The sequence below is a fragment of the Artibeus jamaicensis genome, unplaced genomic scaffold, assembly GCF_021234435.1.
Source record: "Artibeus jamaicensis isolate MK-2021 breed Jamaican fruit bat unplaced genomic scaffold, CSHL_Jam_final contig_2738, whole genome shotgun sequence".
Lineage (NCBI taxonomy): Eukaryota > Metazoa > Chordata > Mammalia > Chiroptera > Phyllostomidae > Artibeus > Artibeus jamaicensis.
Window position 1 is genome coordinate 114,655 of NW_026521603.1, and position 22,050 is coordinate 136,704.

General features: G+C 36.0%; 1 protein-coding gene across 5 annotated transcripts in view; it reads left to right on the forward strand.

Annotated features, from left to right (window-relative positions):
• The window catches only part of LOC119039394 (general transcription factor II-I-like), an 80,759-nt gene extending 59,272 nt beyond the window's left edge, over positions 1–21,487 (forward strand). For 3 of the 5 annotated variants that reach the window (XM_053662686.1, XM_053662690.1, XM_053662687.1), the window contains exons 9-12: positions 695–772; positions 9,996–10,055; positions 11,616–11,678; positions 21,222–21,487. In XM_053662686.1, the coding sequence (XP_053518661.1) occupies positions 695–772; positions 9,996–10,055; positions 11,616–11,678; positions 21,222–21,487 (467 nt within the window). The remainder of the gene's footprint in view (positions 1–694; positions 773–9,995; positions 10,056–11,615; positions 11,679–21,221) is intronic. The other 2 variants (XM_053662688.1, XM_053662689.1) reach the window with 2 other exon arrangements.
• Positions 21,488–22,050: the final 563 nt, after the last annotated feature.

The window sequence follows — 22,050 nt, forward strand, 5'->3', positions numbered from 1 at the left end:
CACTTGCTTATTTTTTCACCAGGGTTCTGTGTGTTTTATTTTATTGTTTCTTCAGCTTTATTGAGGTATACTTGCCATTATTTCAGTTTTAATAACAAAGATTTCTTTTCCCTAATTTTTGACCTTTCTGTGTGTGGAATTCCATAACATGATTGCTTTTATATCTGGCTACAAAGTGCACTTCAACTTATCAACCCTCTGATTGTTGGCAAAGGGTTATACATAAAAGTGTGCTTTTGTACTCTTATTGACAAAGGAATTTTTTAGGAGGAAAAAAAATCAGTGTATCTCATTATTAAAATGGGTAAAAATTACGCCGTCTTAACTCTGAAATATTCAGTCATTAAACCCAATACTCACAAGTCATTTTCAGTGGCTGGTACAAGTATTTTTAATAGTGGATGAGTACAGAGTGTGACTAATTTTCTTTAATTCCAAAGATAGGAACTGTTGGAGAAAACACGAGCAGCAGAAAATCCCAGAACATTAACAGTAGTTAACACTTAGTCTAGGGTGGGTTTCAGGTCATTCCCCCACCAGCCCCTACTTCCAGCCCTGCTGCCTAGACTCCTTGTCCTTCCAGAGTCTGTAGAATATGCTTTACCGTGCGTTGTGAGGAGGCAGGAGAGGTTTCCCTGGACCACTTAACTGAACGTCCTGAAGTATAATCGTATAATTTCATTTACTTTTACAGGTATTTCCTTGGAAATGGCAGCTGTGACAGTGAAGGAAGAATCAGAAGATCCTGATTACTATCAATACAACATTCAAGGTAATCCCATCTAATACAGTTTTTCTTTCCAAAAGTTATTACTGCTAAAAATTTAAATTTATCAGTTGCCTGAGTTCTTTAAATACTTCTTTTATATTGTTCCTCGATTCCATGTGTACCTGTAATATATAATAGAATATAATAGATTAAAAAATTAGGCAGTACAATAAACTTAATTACAGGGGAAACATAGAAAAGCCATTACTATTCTCGAAAGGTACAGTAAAAGTGGCACAACCTAGAGTTCAATTCCAGTTTCTGATATTTGCAAGGCACGAATGATCTTCTGAAACTTTAATAGTTCTTTTTAAAAACTTTTTTAAAAAAATTAATTTTATATTTTATTGATTATACTATTACCGTTGTCCTATTTCCCCCGTCATTCCCCTCCATCCTTCACACCCCCTCCCCCACCATTCCCCCCCATTTAGTTTCTGTCCATGTATCACAAGTTCTTTAGATTCTATATTTCCCATACTATTCTTGCCCTCCACCATATCTATTTTCTACCTACCATCTATGCTACTTATTCTCTGCACCTTCCCCCCCTCTCCTCCTCCCACTCCCCTGTTGCTAACCCTCCATGTAATCTTCATTTCTATGGTTCCTCTCCTGATCTAGCTGTCCTCTTAGTGTGTTTTTTGTTTTAGGTGTGGTTGTTAATAACTGTGAGTTTGCTGTCCTTTCACTGTTCATCTTTTTTATCTTCTTTTTCTAAGTCCCTTTAAAATTTCATATAATAAGGGCTTGGTGATGATGAACTTCTTGAATTTGATCTTATCTGAGAAGCACTTTATCTGCCCTTCCATTCTAAATGAAAGCTTTGCTGGATAGATCAATCTTGGATGTAGGTCTTTGGATTTCATGACTTGGAATACCTCTTTCCAGTCCCTTCTTGCCTCTAAGGTCTCTTTTGAGAAATCCGCTGACAGCCTGATGGGAACTCCTTTGTAGATGACTGTCCCCTTATCTCTTGCTGCTTCTAGGATTCTCTCCTTCATTTTAATCTTGGCTAATATAATTATGATGTGCCTTGGTGTGTTCCTTCTTGGATCCAACTTCTTTGGGACTCTCTGAGCTTCCTGGACTTCCTGAAATCTATCTCCTTTGCCAGACTGGGGAAGTTCTCTTTTATTATTTGTTCAAATAAGTTTTCCACTTGTTGCTCTTCTTCTTCCCCTTCTGGTACCCCTATAATTTGGATGTTGGAACATTTAAAGATGTCCTGAAGGTTCCTAAGCCTCTCCTCATGTTTTTGAATTGTTGTTTCTTCATTCTTTTCTGTTTGATTGTTTCTTTCTTCCTTCTGGTCCACTCCCTTGATTTGAGTCCCAGTTTCCTTTCCATCACTATTGCTTTCCTGTGCATTTTCTTTCATTTCAATTAGTTTAGCCTTCATTTGTTCCTCTAATTTATGACTAAAATCAACCAGTTCTGTGAGCATCCTGATCATCAGTGCTTTGGACTGTGCATCTGATAGGTTGGCTATTTCTTGGTCTCTTAGAGTTATTGGCTCTGGGGCTTTGAGTTCTTCTTGATCCATAATGTTTTGGTCTGTTCGCACCTGTTAGGTATCAGGGGCATAGCCCTAGATGTTCACCAGGGCGGGGCAACTCAGTTGCTGGGTTGTGACACTGTATGTGGGGGCGGGGTCAAAGAGGGTCAATGGTGGTTCCTTCTGCTACTTCCTGCCGCTGGGGCCTGTGAGGTCTGTCTCACTGCTCGCTCCTTTACCTGGTTTATGTGCACATGAATGTGTGACCGTGGTCAGCCTGCCGCCTTGCACCCTCAGTGAGTCTGCCCATTGTACCCCCACGCCTGGAATCCACCAACTGCCACCGATGCCTGGGTCGGTCCCGCCGAGTTTTCCTGTGCAACCTTGCTCCGCCAGCCCCTGGCTCTGCCCCTCCTACCGGTCTGGCTGAACGGGTTTATTGTTGTTGGACTTCCATATAGTTCAATTTTCTGTGTTTTGGTTGCGTTTTTGTTAATAAAACTTTGTTGTCTTTAAACTTGGTTATGCGAGGAGGCACAGTGTTTCCACCTACACCTCCATCTTGGCTGGAAGTCTATTGGTTGATTCTTGTATGTGCTCTGACTGGGGATCAAACCCACAACCTTGGTGGATTGGGTGGATGATCTGACCAACTGAACTGTTCAGCTTGGGCATTGAAACATTAATAGTTCTATTTGTGCAACAAAAACAATTGTGTAAACATTATCATTATCTTAAAAATCTATAAAAGGTAAGACAGTAATAAGTTTTAGCTACTTTTTGTTACATGTGTTTTTGCTTGATCATGAGGAAGGAATTAAAATTTATAATTTCACGATGAATTTTGCTTTTAAGCCTTAATGGATTTTAGTTTAGAAGGATGTTTTCTAGATTTAATAGTAAGTTTAATTTTTTTTGCATGTATAAATTACATTAAACCATTTAAAGAGTAAAATCAGATTAGTTTTTTTGTATATGTTATCAAACCATCTTCACTTCAATCAGGATAAGGAAATGTCCATCATGTCTGAGTTTCCTTGTTTCCCTTTGTCAGTTCACTGCTCTCCCCTAGCAACCAGTGATGTGTTTTCTATCATTTTAGATTAGTTTCTATTTTTTAGAAATTTATATAAATGGAATCATCACCAAGTATGTACTGTTATTCATGGAGGGTGGTGTGCTTGTGAATTCTTTCATTGCGTACAAGTGTTTTGCAGTCCACCCATGGTGTTCCATGTACCAATAGCTAGTTCCATTTTATTTCTGGGTATTATTCTGTTGTATGGCCATACTGCAACTTGTTTGTCCCTTTGTTTATTGATGGACATTTAGTTTTTCCCAGTTTGGGCTGTTAGGAAATAAAGGTGCTGTCAACTTTTGTGTGCAAATTCTTGTGTGGAAATATGCCTTCCTTTCTCTTGAGTAGATTCGTAGAAATGGAATAGCTGGGACATATATGGTAGGTATTCAACTTTTTAAGAAACTGCCCACTGCTTTTCACAGTGCATGAGTCTACTGTTTTACATTTCCTTCAGCAGAGTATCAAGTTGCTTCACATCCTTGTCAGAACTTACGTGGTCAGTCTTAATTCTGTGTAGTCATCTTATTGAATATCTTAGGATACCTCATTTTGGTTTTAATATGCATTTGCATAGTAGGGTTAGTTCATTTAAAGAGCTAAACCATTATCAGTTCCAGAATGTTATAAAAGTGTTATGAATTAATTTATTTTGGTTTGTAATGATGGGAATGAATACCTGTATCCATATGTTAAAGTGTTTTATGGTGAATTTCATGATTTTTATCTGTCAGTTTTGAACATTTTATTGCTTATGACATTAAGAATTGCACGGCCAAAAGCTTGAGGTAAATGTGAAGGTTTTTAATTAAAAGGTTAAAATTTTGGAAGGTATTAACAACTTCATAGCAGTTGTTAGTACCTAAAAAACATGCATAAGTTTATTAAATACTGTTTCATGTTTTTTCAACAGATTTTTTAATTTTTTAAATAATAAGTTTATTTTTCTTCTTAGTATTGTCTTTCTAATATTTGTTATGTCAACTAGGATTATAAAAGGTTTTTTTTTCTGTTCCCCTTTTGAAATTAGGAGTGTGATTTTAAGATGATGCCTGAATAATAAGATTTGAAAATGAGATACTGTGAGAGGAGAAAGGTGGTCTGAATGATAGTATCTTAAATGCAGTTGAAGAAGGTGGAGCTAGACAACTGGTTTTTTTGTTTGTGTTGTTCTAATCTAGCAAGCTGAGAGATACCGTCCATGAAGTTTGGATATTTTTCTTGATAATTGAATTTGGACAGTTCCTTGTGTATTCTGTGTAAAAGTCCTTTGCAGTGTGATTTGCGTACTTAGGGTTTTTTTTCCTTGTATGATTTGTGCTTAAGTATGGTAGCTAAGAAATCGTAGTCTGACCCAACATCATAGAGGTTTTCCTTTTATTTCATAGAAAGTTTTATAGTTTTACACATAGGACTGTGATCAGTTTAGACCTAGGTTTTGTACAGAGTGCAAAATAATGAGTATCCAGTTTTCCCTGCATCCTCTGTTGAAAAGGCTGTTCTTCCTGGCTGGCGTAGCTCAGTGGATTGAGTGCGGGTCTGCGAACCAGAGGATCACAGTTCGATTCCCAGTCAGGGCACATGCCTGGGTTGCAGGTCAGTTCCCAGCAGGGGACGCATGAGAGGCAACTATACATTGATATTTCTCTCCCTCTCTCCTTCCCCTCCCCTCTAAAGATAAATAAATAAAATCTTTAAAAAAAAAAAGAACAGAAAAGGCTGTTCTTTTTCCATTGCATTAGCTTTACATCTCTTGTCAGTTTCCTGAGTGTATTCTGTTACATTGATCTCTGTGTCTGTCGGTCCTTTTCCAAAATTACATTGTCTTGAAATCATATTGTAAGAGTCCTTTGAAATTGTTCTTTTTCAAAATGATTTTGTTTATTTTAGCTTTTTACCGTTTCATACGAATTTTAAAAGTCAGCTTGTTGATTGGTTAAAAACTGTGTTGGGGATTTTAACGGCAGCTGTGCTGAATCTATAGAGTAAGTTGGGTTAAATGTCCTAATAGGGAACCTGTGATTCATGAGCATGGCACGTACATCTTACCTCTTCAGCTCCTCCTTGATTTCTTTCATCAGTGCATTGTTTTCAGTATAGAGATCTTGTACACACTTTCTAAGATTTATATCTAAATAGTTAATGTTTTTTGGTGTTAGTAAGTGGTACTGTTCTTTTACATTTCAGCTTCCAATTATTTATTGCTAACTACAATAGATTTTTTACGTCTGAACTTCTATCTTGTGATCTAGTTAAAATTCACTTATTTTAGCAACTTTTTGGTGAAATCTTTTGGCATTTCTGAATAGCTGTTGTTATTTCCTTTTTCCCCCCTTGTGTTAGTTGTGCTGGCTGGGATCATGTAGTGTTATGTTGAGTTGGGGTAGTGAGAGCAGATAATCCTACCTTGTGCACAGTTTTAGAAGAAAATCTTTCAGTATGATAGCTGTGGGTATGTTATTGTGTCGGTTTGTGAAGAGTTTTTATGGTGATTGGGTGCTTGTGAAAGGTTTTTATTGCAGCTATTGAGGTGATTACATGGTTTTTCTTGTTTAGAATATTCAAATGATAATTGACATTAATTTCGAAATGTGGAATCAGCCAGGTATTCCTGGGATAAACCCTAGTTGGTTAATTTCTGTTTATTTATTTTTCTGTTTCATCCTCACCCAAGGACATTTTTAAAGTTGCTTTATGGGGGGGCGGGGAGGGAGACTGCAGTATCAATCAGCTGCCTTCTTGCATGCCCTGACCTAACCCACAGCCTGGGTATGTGCCCTGACCTGGAATTGAACCTGCGACCTTTTGGTCCCCAGGAGGACACTCCAACCAGCTGAGCCACACTGGCCAGACCCATACCTGGTTAACTTTTAAATTTCTTTTTATAGTTATAGGACTATTCAGTTTACATATTTATTCTTGACTGATTTGGCACATTGTATCTTTTAAGGAATTTGTGTATTTCATCTTGAAGCTTTTTTAATTTTAATGTTTGTAAGGGTTTATCCTGATTCCTCATTTTCAGTTTTGTGATTTGTGCCTTTCATTTTTTTCTTGATTTGCCTAGCTCAGGTTTATCAGGCTTGACAGTACAGATACTTAGATCAAACAGTTAACTGTTGTATGCTATGTGTTGTATGATGTTCAGTAAACTCCGTGACCTCTAACTACTAGGTAGGTATCAGTAGCAACTTGCGAGTTACAAGAATTAAAAATGTGTCCAGACAGTGCCATGTCCCCGGGGAACGGTATCATTCCCAAAACAGAACCACGGGTCCAGCTGTGTAGTTTTCTCAAAAATACTTTTCCTCACTGATTCAGCTTTTATTTTGCAGTTTTTGTTCTTAATGTTTCTTTGTTTTCTGCTTGCTTTAATTTTGTTTCTTAAGATAGAAGCTTAAATCGTTGATTTGAGATCTTTTCCATTACAAGCATTTAATGCCATAAACTACCCCCCTCGTAAGCATTAGTTTAGCAATGCCTCATGAACTTTGATGTGTATTTTCATTCAATTCAAAATATTTTCTAATTTCTCTTGTGGTTTCTTCTTTGTCCTGTGTTTTACGTAGACGTGTGTAGTTTTAATTTCTCCAAATTAAAACTTGTGGACATTTCAGACATCTTTCTATTAATGATTTTCTGTTTGTTTTATTGTGCTTAGAGAACATTCTTTGTGTAATTTCGTTTAGCTTTGTTAAGGTTGATTGATAAAGTGGTACATACAAACCTGCTCGATCCTTTCTCACATTTCTGTCTCCTTGTTCTGTAAATCCCAGGAGTGTAGAAATGCCAGTCGCCTCTGTGGGTTTCTCTGTTTCTCTTCTCACTGCTGTCACTTGTGCTTCATGCGTTCTGAAGGTCTGTTGTTAGGTGTCAGTCTCATAGAAGCTCCTTCTCTGGGGCTACTTTCCTGGCAACCAGCCCTTGTCCTGATGTGTAAGAACCCAGATTAATTTTGTGTGTTTTTGTATTTCATGTAAATAGAATCCCTCAGCAGGTTGTCTCCTGTTTCAGGCTGCCTTTGTAAAACAGAATTTGTGAGACATTATCTTTTGGTGTACTTCAGTTTTTGCACTGCTGTATTATATTTCTAAAATGCCTTTTTAAAATGAAATGTTTCAAATCTACATACAAATTGTATGTCTGCCCAGGCTTACTGAACTCTTTTGTCGTCCTCATCTCCGCAGGACACAACCTGGTAAATGTGTAATTGACATGCTTCTTTGAGCTCTGCCAGACGACCGCTTTCTCCCTGTTTCACTTGAGTTAACCGTTCTATTGAAATAAGGGTTGTCCTTCCTGATAAGGGTTTTGTACTTGTACCTTGTATGTAATCCCACAGAGGTGTCTGTGTGTGTATCTGTGCACATATATTTTATGTATAGATTTTCTCAGTTTTTAAGCTTGACATGAATGGCATCATACTATATGTATTATTATGTATGTGTTCTCGTGTGTTACTCAGTATAAGTCTTCAAGATGTATGTATTTCTTCACATGTAGATTTAATATTGTCATTGTGCTAGTTATATTGTGATCATTTGTTCATTCCTCTACATTTATGTTTTCTTCCAAAAGTTTGGTATCCCCAAATAGGCTTGTACATATTTCTGCGTACATGTCAGTCTCCCTGTAAGATAGTGGCACTCAGATATGAGTGTTGGAAATATGTGATGTTCACAGCGATTGGTAGACACTACCAGGATTTTGAGTCTGAGGGTCAAATATGAATAAAATCCAAATGTGTGCTGTTAAAACAGGTAGCTAAAATTAAACATCATAGATAATTTGAAATTTTAATGATCTATGACAGTATACTAGAAGAAATTAAAGTTAACCAATATTAATTTGAGGCCAGAAAAGGAAAAGATAGGCATAAATAGTAAAATTATATAATATATATAGTTATAAGTTACTAAGTTGATAAAGCAATCATTAATATTATATACCTAACAACGTAGCCTCAAAATAAAAGTAAAAGAATCAACATAATCATGACATGTTTACAAATCCACAGTCATTGAGTACTTATAAATGACAAGTAGAATATTTGAACTCTACAGTGTATCCAGAACTCTATACCTAACTAATAAATGTTTGTTTACAAATCATGGATCTTTTACAAAAATTGACTTTATACTTGTTCACAGATAGCCTTTAAAAATTCCCTGAACACAATGTAACGTATAACTTAGTAATAAAAAGATTATTTAAAATAGAAACCCTATATAATGGAAGCCTAAGAAATATACTTGGTTGCAACAAGGACCTCGTGAAAAAGAATTCAGAAAAGAACAATACTGAAAATACCACATAGGTAACCTTGTGAAAAAGCAGTTGAAGCAACATTTAGAAGTCAGTTACTGCCCTTAGGTATGGTGTCATGAATTTTTTTCTGTACGTCTTTACCCAGGATCACATGACTAGGAAGCCGTGAATTTGGCATTTAAATTTAGGGCTCTTTCATTCAATGCCCTGCTCTCAGTTATGATTCCAAATACAGTTTTTGTATTTTCTATAAAGTTGTGTTTCTCTGTGATGTGTCCTTTGCATATAATGCGTGGTTTTGTGCCTCTGTGAAATTCCTCAGCATTAGCAAACCAAAGAGTCTTAGGAAGGATATTTTCCAAATAAATAGAGATAGTTTGTATATTTCATATTCATGCAAGATGTTTCATGTTAAGTAGCCATTGAAAACACTTTTCTTTCTCTTTTAAATGTTTCATTACTAAAGTGCTAGAATAATAACATGCAAATGTTTATCATAATCTGCATAGCACTTGGCAAAGATTTAATTAATCGCAAATACTTTATATGTTAATAATTGGAAAGAACCATGTTAAATTATTTGAAAGTGCTTATGAATCTGCAGGAAAGGGGGATTCTGAATTAACTGTTAGTTTGTCATGTTTCTATTTCCAAGGAGGTTCAAGCTTACTGGTAGGTTAATTACATGACTTGAGAGATCCTGAGTAAGCTGTAAGAACTTGATTCTGCATTTGTCTTCAGTATGACAAAAGATTAAGCAAATTTTTGTCAAGGAAGGAACAAATACACCTTGTAAAATAATCCTGCACTTATACGCTGTACAATGTAAAAGTTGCAGTTTGCTGTTATGAACCTTTTACCGTTGTTTTAAAAAAATTCATATTCACCATTTCAGCCCTGGCTGGTGTAGCTCAGTGGATAGAGTAGGGGCCTGCAAATCAAAGGATTGCAGTTCGATTCCCAGTCAGGGTACATGCCTGGGTTGCAGACTGCTTCCCTGCAGGCCAGTTCCCAGCAGGGGATGCACGAAAGGCAACCAACCATACATTGATGTTTCTCTCCCTCTCTCCTTCCCCTCTAAAAGTAAATAAATAAAATCTTTTAAAAAAAGCCATATTCACCATTTCAGACGTATCATTCCCATTCACTTCATGTCTAGTCATTTTCAAAAATGCTTTTGACTGTCTATATATGAGTTTATCTGAGCTCAATTTTTTCATTCACTGAGACTGTAAATTGACGACATTCATTTTGTCAGTCTTTTTTTTGTTGTTCAGGAAAAGGCTGTAGTATTCCATATGTTTCACCCAAATTTCTTTACTAAAGTGACCCAAAATACATTTTTGGGATTGCTTTTGAAGTGTTATCTTTGTATTCCAAAGCAGGCCCTTCTGAAACTGATGATGTTGATGACAAACTCCCCCTTTCGAAGTCTTTGCAAGGTATATATAACTTTTCACTTCCATCTTACCGAATACTGTTTTTATTCAGTGTTTCTTTATATTGGACGGACTGTGTTTTATAGTATTTATATTCGTATTATTACTTTTCTAAATGGAAAAGGAAAAATGTATTGGCCTTTTTATTTTTTGAAAAACATAAATGAACTTCACAAGCAACAATTTTTCAAAACCAATTTTCCCTTTTGTGAATCTAGTAATGAATCTCGAAATGAGTTAAACTGTTAGGATGTAGTATGGCTTCCTATTTCTAAGTGGTTTGTATAATTTCCAAAAAGTTTTTATAATCGTTCCCAAGGCAAATGACTGATAAGGTAACTGAATCTTGTTTTAGAATTATTTCTCTCATAGGCTGGTCGTGTTGCACCTTATTTATGTAGGTTAAAAATGAAGTATGTTGTGTAACTTTATACTCCATATATTTCCTTTGTTTATTTTTAAAAATCATTAGTTTGATCTTTTACCCTCTCTGAGTGGAGGGACTTCTTAATCTTTCCAAATTCAATTTTATAAGTAAGGTTTCTAACTGGAACACGTGTCCTGCAGAAATAGTAAGATGCTCATTTTAAACAGTACTTTAGATTTATTTTTGTTTTTAGAAGATAGTGTACATGACATTTTTTTCCTGTGTGGAGATAATTTAATATTTTCAATGTAAGAAAATCTTCTATTTTGAATAGGTGGTATTTACAGCAAAATACCGATATAGAGTATACATGGGACAGGTTTCATCAGGCACTATGAATTACTTCACAGTTTGCAATTCTGTAATTAGATATTAGGCTTTCGCATACTTTATTTTTGAGGAGATTTTTGTTGATTTATTGCAGTGTTAATAGAATTCAATCAAACCTGGGTTCTGGTCTTTATTCCTTTACTAACCAATAAACAATCTTTGGCAAATCAATTAATCTCTCAACCTTTTCAAAATCAAAGAGAGTTGATAAAGATACTTTCTAGCTTCTAGCACTAACATTCTGATGTACATATATTTCTTTGGTGCAGTAACACAAATATTAATGAAATATGTAATTTTTAAAGGAATATTGCATATAACATTAGGGGATATAGTCCTTATGCATTTTTTTATAGTCATTGTCTTAACCTAAAGGTCCCCACTGCAAAAAACTGTGGTTTGACTTCACAGTTAAATCACTCCTAGGATTTCTGATAGCAGAAGAGAAATAGTAAAAACAGGAAAGAAAAAAATAAAGGCTTTATTTTCTTTTTAGCATTTTCTAGTTGTAGTAGGAAAAAACTCTTACTTTATTATAATCTTACTCCTCCAAAAATAGAAGGTTTTTTAGTCCATCAGTGCAGGTAACTTGGTAATATCTAATAGTTTTCCAGAAGTTTTCTAGTTTTTGGTTTTTTATCCCTATTTCTAAGTAAAGGGGCCAGATATTTTAGTACATATGAGATGAAATAAAATGCCAGTAAAACTTGATAGTAGGCTGCTTTTGGAGTGTCAGATCAATAAAATGTTGGAACAGAGAAAGTGCTTTATAATGAATGTCATTTTAGAATTTTATTTCTTTCAAGATTCTACTCAACATGTCCCTTCAGAAGTACGTGAAGACCCTGAAGTTGAGGTGACAATTGAAGGTTAGTTACCGAAAAGCCTTGATTCCAAAAGTTTACTTCTGGTCATAAAAACACTTGTCACATTCACATTTCTAAGTATGCATTTTATCCATATTTAGATGTAAATATTTCATCCATTCTTTTTTTTTTAAGATTTTATTTATTTATCTTAGAGGGGACGGGAAGGAGAGAGGGATAGAAATATCAGTGTATGGTTGCCTTTCATGCTCCCCTGCTGGGAACTGGCCTGCAACCCAGGCATGTGCCTTGACTGGGAATCGAACCGCTATCCTCTGGTTCGCAGGCCCATGCTCAATCCACTGAGCTACACCAGCCAGGGCTCATTCATTCTTAAAGGAAACTTGTGATAAGAATTGAAGCATATATGTGTATGTCTAACCAAAGCAGCCCGCTTCCCACCAGTGCACCCAGTGCTTTGGGAGTTTTATACAACAATAGTAAGCTGTGAAAATGAGCAGTGGTCCAGGTTATGCCCTGTTGTTGGGAGTTGAGAATAAAAAATGAAAACTATGACCATCAGATCAAATTCTGTAATCTGTTGCTGGGTTGTGATAGCTATATCTAATTAGTATCAGTAACCTCTGTTATCTACTTGAGTAAAGTGAAGAAGAAAGTGTTGCTAGGTTAGTCAATTTTTAAAGGGAGTTTTCTCCTAAAATACTATTAGAAGCTAACATATAACCTATTCCTAAAAACTGTTTTTGAATCAGTAGCTACAAATATATTTTAAACTAATCTTTATAGCCAGAGTTGCTTTAAACCTAGTTTTTTCCTCAAAGATAATGCATGAATGTAGATGAGCCAGTTTATCCTGAATTATTTAAAAATTCAGCTAATAAGACTTTTGCCAAGATGGAGGCGTAGGTGGAAGCACTGTGCCTCCTACCACAACCAAGTTTAAAAACAACAAAGTTTTAGCAAGAAAAACGCAGCCAAAACTACAGAAAATTGAACTTCAGGGAAGTCTGACAACAACGAACCCTTCAGCCAAACCGATAAACTGGTGAGGGAGGGAGCGGTGAGACAGACCATGCAGGCCCCAGTGGCAGGAAGCGGCAGAGGGGACTGCCATTGTCCCTCTCTGACCCTGCCCCCACCTACAGCATCACAAACCAGCGACCTGGGTGGCCCCGCCCTGGTAAACAACTAAGGCTATGCTCCTCATACCTAACACACATGAACAGATCAAAATGTGGCTCAAGAAGAACTTAGAGCCCCAGAGCTGATAAATCTAAGCAATGAAGAAATAGCTGAACTTTCAGATGCACAGTTCAAAACACTGGTGATCAGGATGCTCACAGAACTGGTCAATTTTAGTCACAAATTAGAGGAACATATGAAGGCTAAACTAATTGAAATTAAGGGAAATGCACAGGAAACCAATAGTAATGGAAAGGAAACTGGGACTCAAATCAAAGGAGTGGACCAGAAAGAGGGAAAAAGTCACTAAACAGAAAAGAATGTAGACAAGAATTCAAAAAAATGAGGATGGGCTTAGGAACCTCCAGCACATCTTTAAACATTCCAACATCAGAATTATAGGGGTGCCAGAAGGGGAAGAGGAACAGCCATGAGTGGAAAACTTATTTGAACAAATAATAAAGGAGAATTTCCCCAATCTGGCACAGGAAATAGACTTCCAGGAAATCCAGGAAGCTTAGAGAGTCCCAAAGAAGTTGGACCCAAGGAGGAACACACCAAGGCACATTATAATTACATTAGCCAAGATAAAAATGAAGGAGAGAATTCTAGAAGCAGCAAGAGATGAGGGGACAGTCACCTACAAAGGAGTCCCCATCAGACTGTCAGCAGATTTCTCAAAAGAGACTCTACAGGCAAGAAGGGGCTGGAAAAAAGTATTCCAAGTCATGAAATCCAAAGACCTACATCCAAGATTGATCTATCCAGAAAAGCTTTCATTTAGAATGGAAGGGCAGATAAAGTGCTTCTCAGATAAGATCAAATTCAAGGAGTTCATCATCACTAAGCCCTTATTATATGAAATTTTAAAGGGACTTAGAAAAAGAAGATAAAAAAGATGAACAGTGAAAGGACAGCAAACTCACAGTAATTAACAACCACACCTAAAACAAAAGCAAATTAAGAGGACAGCTAGATCAGGAGTGAACCATAGAAATAAAGATCACATGGAGGGTTAGCAACAGGGGAGTGGAAGAAGGAGAAGGGGGGAGAAGGTACAGAAAATAAGTAGCATAGATGGTAGGTAGAAAATAGATAGGGGGAAGGCAAGAATAGTAGCGGAGACATAGAATCTAAAGAACCGGAGACACGTGTTCATAAACTAAAGGGGGGGGAATGGTCGGAGAGGGGGTGTGCAGGGTGGAGGGGAATGACGGGGGGAAATAGGACAACTGTAATGGCATAATCAATAAAATATATTAAAAAATAAAATAAAAATTCAGCTAATATAATTGTTAACAGTGTCATCGTTCATATTTAATAGTTAAGTCCATATTTTTTCTTTTTACTTTGTCGCACACTACTCCCATATAAATTTTTTTCCCTCAAAGTAATTCTCTTCTAAGGAAAAATATTGAAAGAAAAGAACAAATTACACTGTTATGTTCACATCTGCCCTGTTGTAAAGTCCCTCTACTCACTTGGTTGTGTACGCATCTAAACGTGATTTGATTTATACACATGTATATAGGTAGTTTTATAACATACCTGCTTTCAGCATATGCAACATTCTAATGAACATTTAAAATACACATATATCACATTTCCCATAGGTTTTTTCCCCCTATAACCACACATCTTGGTACTTCACCTTTTTCTTTTTTAACTGCTGCTTAGCTTTTCTTGGATTTCCTTCTCTCTCTCTCTCTCTCTCTCTCTCTCTAATCACTCACTTTCTGTCTCTCTAATAACAAGTCTCCTCCTGGTGTCACTTGGTCATTTATAGTATTTGGCCACTTAACAACTCACTGCTCAAAATGTATGTCTTCATTGCTTCTAAAAAACTATGACTATATTGGTAGCTTTCACCTGACATGAGATTTTTCTCATACTTCATGTCTCAAAATAATATATCTATTTCTTTTATCATTAATAAAATTTTGCTTACCTAAAAGCAGTTATGAATTGTTTATAGTTTAGCATTAAATAATTGAAATTTTTATTTATAAACCTCATTAACTATTGGAAAAGGAAATGTTAAGAGTTTATAAACATTATAAATACTGAAAACTTTGTCTTTTCTATACAAATAAGGAAAATGGATTATATTAAAATTTATTAGGACAAAGCTTTAAATAGGAAAATAACCAAGTTATTTTTATCATATCTTATAGAACAGATAACGGCTGTATTAAATTTGTTTGGAAAGGAAACACATGCTTTTATAATATAGGACTTTTAAAGAGATGTTAATGATAATCACGAAATAAATGGCTCATGAACCTGAAATGTGTCAAACTTTTCAATTTTAAGTCTTTGGAAGAAGTGATAAATCTTACTATTTTAAACTAAAACATATAGTACAGAAAGCTTAATCATCCAAACTTGTCAACGAGTAGTTGAATTTTGCTATGTAGATGGCTTTTGTTCACAATCAACACCAATGAAATACCAGGTCTGTATAAGTAATTACTTTACAGAGTAGACTTTTCTATGGCACATATGTATGTGAACAAACTATATATCAACCTTAGTTAAATTGCTACTGCATTTGCCTTTTATAATGCGTATTTTTTACCGAAATTTTAGGGGAAAATAAAGATATGCATTATACATAGGTAGTAGTAATTCCCTATCATATACGTGCTTTTAATTCTTTTATTTATGCTTATGCATTAAAAGTGTAACTCTAGAAAGCAATAACGATATCTGTGTGCAAAATAATACCCTGGAATATGATATTTGTTTTGCTGAACTTACGGCAAACTTACAATGAAAGCAGTTTTCACAAACGATTCAATGAAATGAAACAAAGAGCAACGTGTTGTTATCCTCAGAGAAAGATAGATGATGCCGATGGGAATCCACTTGATGCAGACAGGTGATGCAGACTTTATTACCATCTGGTGAACAGCACATTTCTCTTCGTACACTTTGGGCGGGAGAAATTATGGGAAAAATCCCTTGGAAAATGTCAAAATGGTTTTCATACACTGCAAGCTTTAAGCCAAAAGCTATTAAATATGCTAAAAAGCATGGCAACAGAGCTGCCGAGAGACACTATGGACCTCCTCCCACAGAGAGTGTCATCAGACTGTGGAGGCAACAGGAAGAAAAGCTTCTTCAGATGCCAAGACAGAAGAAGGCAGTCAATGCGAGGGAAACCTCCAAAGTGACCGGAGGCGGAGCAGGAGGTCGAGACTCATAATTTGGAGCAGCGTCACACTGGGGTCTCTCTTTCGACCAAGATGATACAAGAAGAAGGTAAAAGGATTGCACAAGAGAAAAACATTGATGATTTTCAGGGACTCCTAAATGGTTTTGCGGTGAATAAAGCACCTAGACGTTTTTTTATCAGTACACTATGGAAGGTGAAGTTTAAGTCTGTCATATTAACAAGAAAGGTCAAATGAGAACTTGTGCATCTGTTGGATAAATACTGTTTATTTTTTCTGGAAAGATTGCAGAATGGTAGAAACTCACCAAATACTATAGTTCAGAAATTAACTTTTGATGCGTCTTCATAATAGAAAAAATATACAGGCACTGAAATTGTGATTTTTTTGGTTTGTTTAGAGTAAATGATCCAGAAAAAGGTCCCTGTTGTCATATGTTTAGTTGAGGAGCGGGGAGGAACTCCTGCCCTTCACGAACAAGTCAAGTTTAAAAGAAAGTGTATGTGGAGAATGATGTTAGTTTTGTTCAGAAAAATACTGGAAGGAGAAGATAATCCTGCATGCCTGTGGATGACTTTTATTTTCTGTTGTATCTTTCTGCATTTCCCAAATAGTTTATAGAAAAGCTTAAGAAAGAACTCGGCTGTCTGAGTCTGTCAGGTTCTCCACACCACTTTAACTTTGATATATTTCTTTGAAGTCATGTGGCGTTCTGCGGGACTAACTGGCGTTAATGCAGATGCATTATCTCTGCAGGATAACGGTCCGTGCCCATTGCCGGTGGTGCACTCTTCCATCTGTGGTGGTCCCCCCTCTACGTAGATCAGAGGGGCACCTTTATAAGTTGTGCGACTTAGGTTTGAGAAGTAGCCCTTAGAATTATACAACTGTGCAAGCCTTAATTTCATAAGCACCATGAATGACTATGTTTTTGGGTAAACTCAAATTGCTCTCCCGTCTTTGATGGGCTTATCTTTTACGTGTGCTGAGAACGTCTTAATGCATCCTTGTTTGAGATCTAGCTGTCATGAAAGAAGCTAATATGGGAAGTTTTTAAGACTGCTTTTAATTGATTTTAGGCAGATTCATTTAAAAATTAATTTTGTATCTTTCAAAGTAAGCTGTCTTTGAAATTTTCAAATTTCATTCTCATATATATTTAAAAGTATACCTATATATTTGAACAAAAGAGTGCAGTTCTCCATGTAGTTGGTGCACTTCACCTCCTCCAGTATATGGACTACAATTCAGGTAGCACTGTTTTGGAGCTTCAGGAGTTGGATTACCTGTCATCCTCTGGTGGTATCCGTTTTTGTGAAATTCATGCTTAGGATGCAGGTACATATTTGGCTGCTGCATATGATTAAGGCTTACACTATTCAGATGTTCATTTAAACATTCTACAAATGCCAAGCAACTTGTATGTAGTGGAGAAGGATTGCATCAGATGCCAAGGGTTTAGGAGTGAGCAAGGTAGGCAAGGTTCACTGGAGGGTGTTGAACAAAGGAGCAACAGGTTCTGTCCTTCAGTTTGGAGAAACGGCTTCTGTGTTGCAGACGTCTGAGAGCAGAGCATAGTGGAAGCAAGAAATCCAACTTAGGACGCTGTTAGAATGGTCTAGGGCAGACAGCATGGTCCTTTAGAATAGGACGGTAGAAGTGGACATAAGGGGTTAAATTCTGGGTGTTTCTAAAGATAGAGCTGAATATGCTCGGGTGTTTGTCATTGTTTAATTACTGTGCTTCTCTTTTTATTTTTAAAGATTGTATGTATTCATTTCTGGAGAGGGGAAGGGAGGGGGGAAGAGAGGGAGAGAAACATTGACCTAAGTGAGAAACATCAATCACATGCCCTGGCCCACGACCCAGGACCATGTGCTGATGGGGAATCCACCAGCGACCTTTCAGTTTGCAGGACAACACCCAATGCACTGGGCTATACCAGTCAGAGCTCCGTTTACCTTGTAAATGTAACTGGGGAGTTCATAGAACCTGTAACCGAGTAAGTCAGCATTTAAAGATTTTGTTAGTGGAGTTATGACCTGGATCCATGGGTGAAAAATGCCAAATAGTAATTTGAAATGTGAAGGGTAATTAATATCTTTGAGTGATTTCCGAAGGGATACAGTGCTTGGTTGATTTTGATTTGTGTTTTGTTTAGTTTGAATGGGTATCAGTTTGTATGACAAAACATTACCAATTTGGTTATGAAAATAAAAGTATCAGGAAAAAGCTTCATATTCTAGTTATGCATTTCCCAATGAGATTATAGTAACATATTTAATTCTGAAGTCTGTATTATCTCTAAGGTATTTGTAAAGAGGATGCTAAAGAAAAACAGATAATTTTCTAAACATGAATTTTGAGTTGGGGAGCGTTGCTGCCATCTTTTGAGGTGTGGAACCTCTAGTGTCAGTACTGGTAGAATAAATGTCATTTCTGATTAATAGGTTTTGTATGTTAAAAACATTTTGAAACGTGTGTTTCTAAGCTTTTAGTTTTGATGCTATGAGTAGTTTGGGCTTCATTTTGAAGCATCCTGAAATACGTGTCTTTTTACACAAAAGTGGTTGTTTATAAAGTCGGAACAGCATGATACTTAGAAATGGTGCTATGTCCTGGACCCAGTTGTTGGAGGTAGTCTCGGAGTTTTCTTTGTATTCTCTGCTACAGAGAAAGAATTTTGATTTTGCAATCAATAAAAACATTTCTCATCCTTTCTTGATACTAATTATAGTTGTTTTCAGCAGAGTGGAGGAAAAAATGGAAGGTGTGGCTAAGTTGATAGCTATTATGATTTAATTTCATGTTTTATATGAATTAAATGGGTTACTCTTTTAATGTAATATGTGGTATGATATTTTATCATTACAAATAATTAATCTCTTTGTATTTGTTCACATATAGTAGCCTGAAATTCATTATTTGTCCCTTCAGAAACATGATAACACTTTTCAATTTTTTATAATCTTTGTTAAAGATTTTAAATCATTGTTGTCTTGTTAAAAAATACTGTCCCAGATTTGCCTTTCTTCTGTTTACAATCAATGATGTTACTTTTCTAAATGTATTTATACTGTTTTAAACCCTTCGTGTCCTCAAATAGGTTTGACCGAAGAAGTGAGGTCTTGACACTAAAGAAAATCACTCTTGGCCTTTCACCTCGGCCTCAGTTTGAAACAGTGTAGATGATCATTGAGATTAATATAATCACTGCAGTTCTTCCTTATCATCCTACAGCTGTATTTTCTTTTTCATTTTATGTAACTTAATTAACCAGTTTAAATGATGATCTATAAATATTTTAGGCAACATTAGCCTACAGGGAACATATTTTTGTTTTAAATCTCATTGTTTAATGTTTCGGAAGAAATATCAATACTAAACATTAAAATGCTTTGATAATATTTATAGATAAAACTAGTATATTTCATTTTACCTTTTGGAAACTAGCATAAAAATACTCTTAGGGTTCTAACAATCTGTTAGGAGGTTGGAAAAGAGGGTTTATTCTTTGAGCATCTCTCCAGAGTTGAAGGCCAAAGGAGTGAGTGACACCTAATGTTTTCCCAAGTGTATCTACTTAGGTTTAAATCTAATTATTTAAATAATCTACTGTTGGTCTTTCAACCATTTTTAGTTCTCGTTGTAATTTAATAATTATAAATCCAGGTGACATTGTCATGTTTTATTTTACTAGTAATTTGTCACTTTTCACTAGTACTGTACCATGGTTTGTTGTGGGTTTTTCCTGTATTTGAACATGCATTTCTACAGTGTTTTCTACACATGAAAGTTTTTATAGTGTTGTAAATTGTCTTTATGATGTTTTCCTGAAATAGTGTCTCCTAAATTAGCATTTTTGCCTTTGCCAGCACACAAATTGGATCATAATGGCACTGCATGTGGTACTGGTGACATTGGTAGGTTTCCCTCCTGCAGTCAGGTTACTGGAATATCTGTAGTCATGACGGGAAGAAGCCAAAGTCCGTGCGTCCAAGCAACAATGTTTGTACTCAAGGCTGTGGTAGGGACGAGATGCCAAATGTTTCAGGCTTCAGGCAGATTATTTTCTTGATTAATATGCAACATATATAATAGTTATCCATTACTTGTCCAGGCAACATTGTGTATTAGCCTGAATTTGGATTTCATGTTACCTGTTTGAGAGTTTACCTGTTAGTTTAGTGGAAAGAGTTTTACCCATAATCCAATCTCTGCCGCACTGTCTAGAGTTACAACACGGTTAAGTGGAGTAACATTCTCTGAGCTTGTTTCTTGACCTTTAAAATGAAAATGAGAATTACACTGATCTAAAGAGGTAGCTTATATTTTAACGGTATCTTTTTGTTACTGCTAGTTTATTTTACACAGTAATTATTTTCTATCCCATACTTAAAGTATAAATGTAAAGTTATAATTTCAGTTATTTACACATGGTATTTGAGCAGAAATCTTAGTAGTGTGCAGTGACATTTTCAGGGACTATATGATGATAGTGACAGCTTTTTAATTTGAGCCCAATGTCCTTAATTTTAGCATTAGATATGTTAAAGTATCATAGCGGTGTTCTGTTACATCCTTATCCACGAACAAGTCAACATGAACTCCAGCTACAAGTGTGTGCGAAGTCTGTATTCTGTGCCTAAATATCTGATTGGTCATTTCTACATAGGTTTTGTATTGACCAAATCAGTATTACCTGTTTCACAAATAATACAGCTATATTTCTTTAATTCTATATATTCTGCATTTAAGGGTTTGATACATAGTTGTTCATCCTCCCTTGTTTATGTGCCTGAATTGTATGTGAGTTTAACTAATTTTCCACTCAAGCTGTATTTTCTCTTCCCTTTCTTACATATTTGTTTAATTGTAGGTAGCTGTCTCCATCCAAACCTTTTTTTACAAAGACAAAATAGAGTATAAGTGTAGGCAGTTATCTGAGAGCAGTTAATGAGAGGAGAAATTTATAGTGACAGTTCAGATTAAGCAAAGGAAGAAGGAAAAACAGTGAGGAAGACAGGGAAAAGGAGGGATATTCACTTGAGCACACCCCAGTAGAGTAGGAAAACCTCACATGTAACTAGGGAAAATATGCTGAAAATGCCAATACAGGAAGAATGATTTCAAACTCCCCTTACCTTTCGACTGTTGAGGATGTAACAGGTGATGACTCTAAGTCATTTAGTCTGCCCCCCCACTGATGGCAGTTTTCTTTTTCAAGATGATGATTATTCTCCACCTACCAAGAGACCAAAGAGCAACGAGCCACCCCAGCCGCCAGTCACAGAACCTGCCAATGCTGGAAAACGGAAAGTGAGGGAGTTCAACTTCGGTAAGTTCTTGATTAAGTACACACCCTTTTTCTTTGATTGTGAACTTTGTGTGTTACTGATAAAAGTTTTGACATTCTTTAGGGGTGTGTTTCCAATGTATTACTATTTGATCATCTACTCTGAGGAAAACCATGGACAGTTTGAAGTAACTTGACATTGTTTAAACATAGTTTGGGTTTACCAGAGCATAAGACGTTGTCTTTGTGATGTTAATTACAATTAGTAGACTTTAAATCAGTGTTCATGACTTAGTAATTTGATTATTTTTTCAGCTTTAAAACCTCTATTTTTTAATATTTTCATTATTTTTTCCTTTTTGTGTAACTGTCAGCAGCTAATCTAACCAAAAGGCTGTTGCCAGTGGCCTTTTGAAGGGACTAAAGAAAATATGAGTAGCAAATTGTGTTTGTGATGTCCATATTGAGTAGATAGAACGTTTACTGTATAAAATATTCAAGATAGCATGTTAATATTTTAATTTGTCGTACGGTGTCATGTTCATAAAACGTAGACGTGATTTAGAAACATTCCTGAATGACCTTGGAGACCTCACTCTTTTTTTGCCTTCACTTCGTAGTCTTTATTGTATTACAATGGTCTTTCTGCCCTCCTGCTTTTCAGAGATTATAAAGCTAAAAAATAGGGACTTGGTATGAAGTGTTTCAAAAATCAACTTTAAAACAGCTCCTATTGAACCAATTCTAAGAACCACCAAAA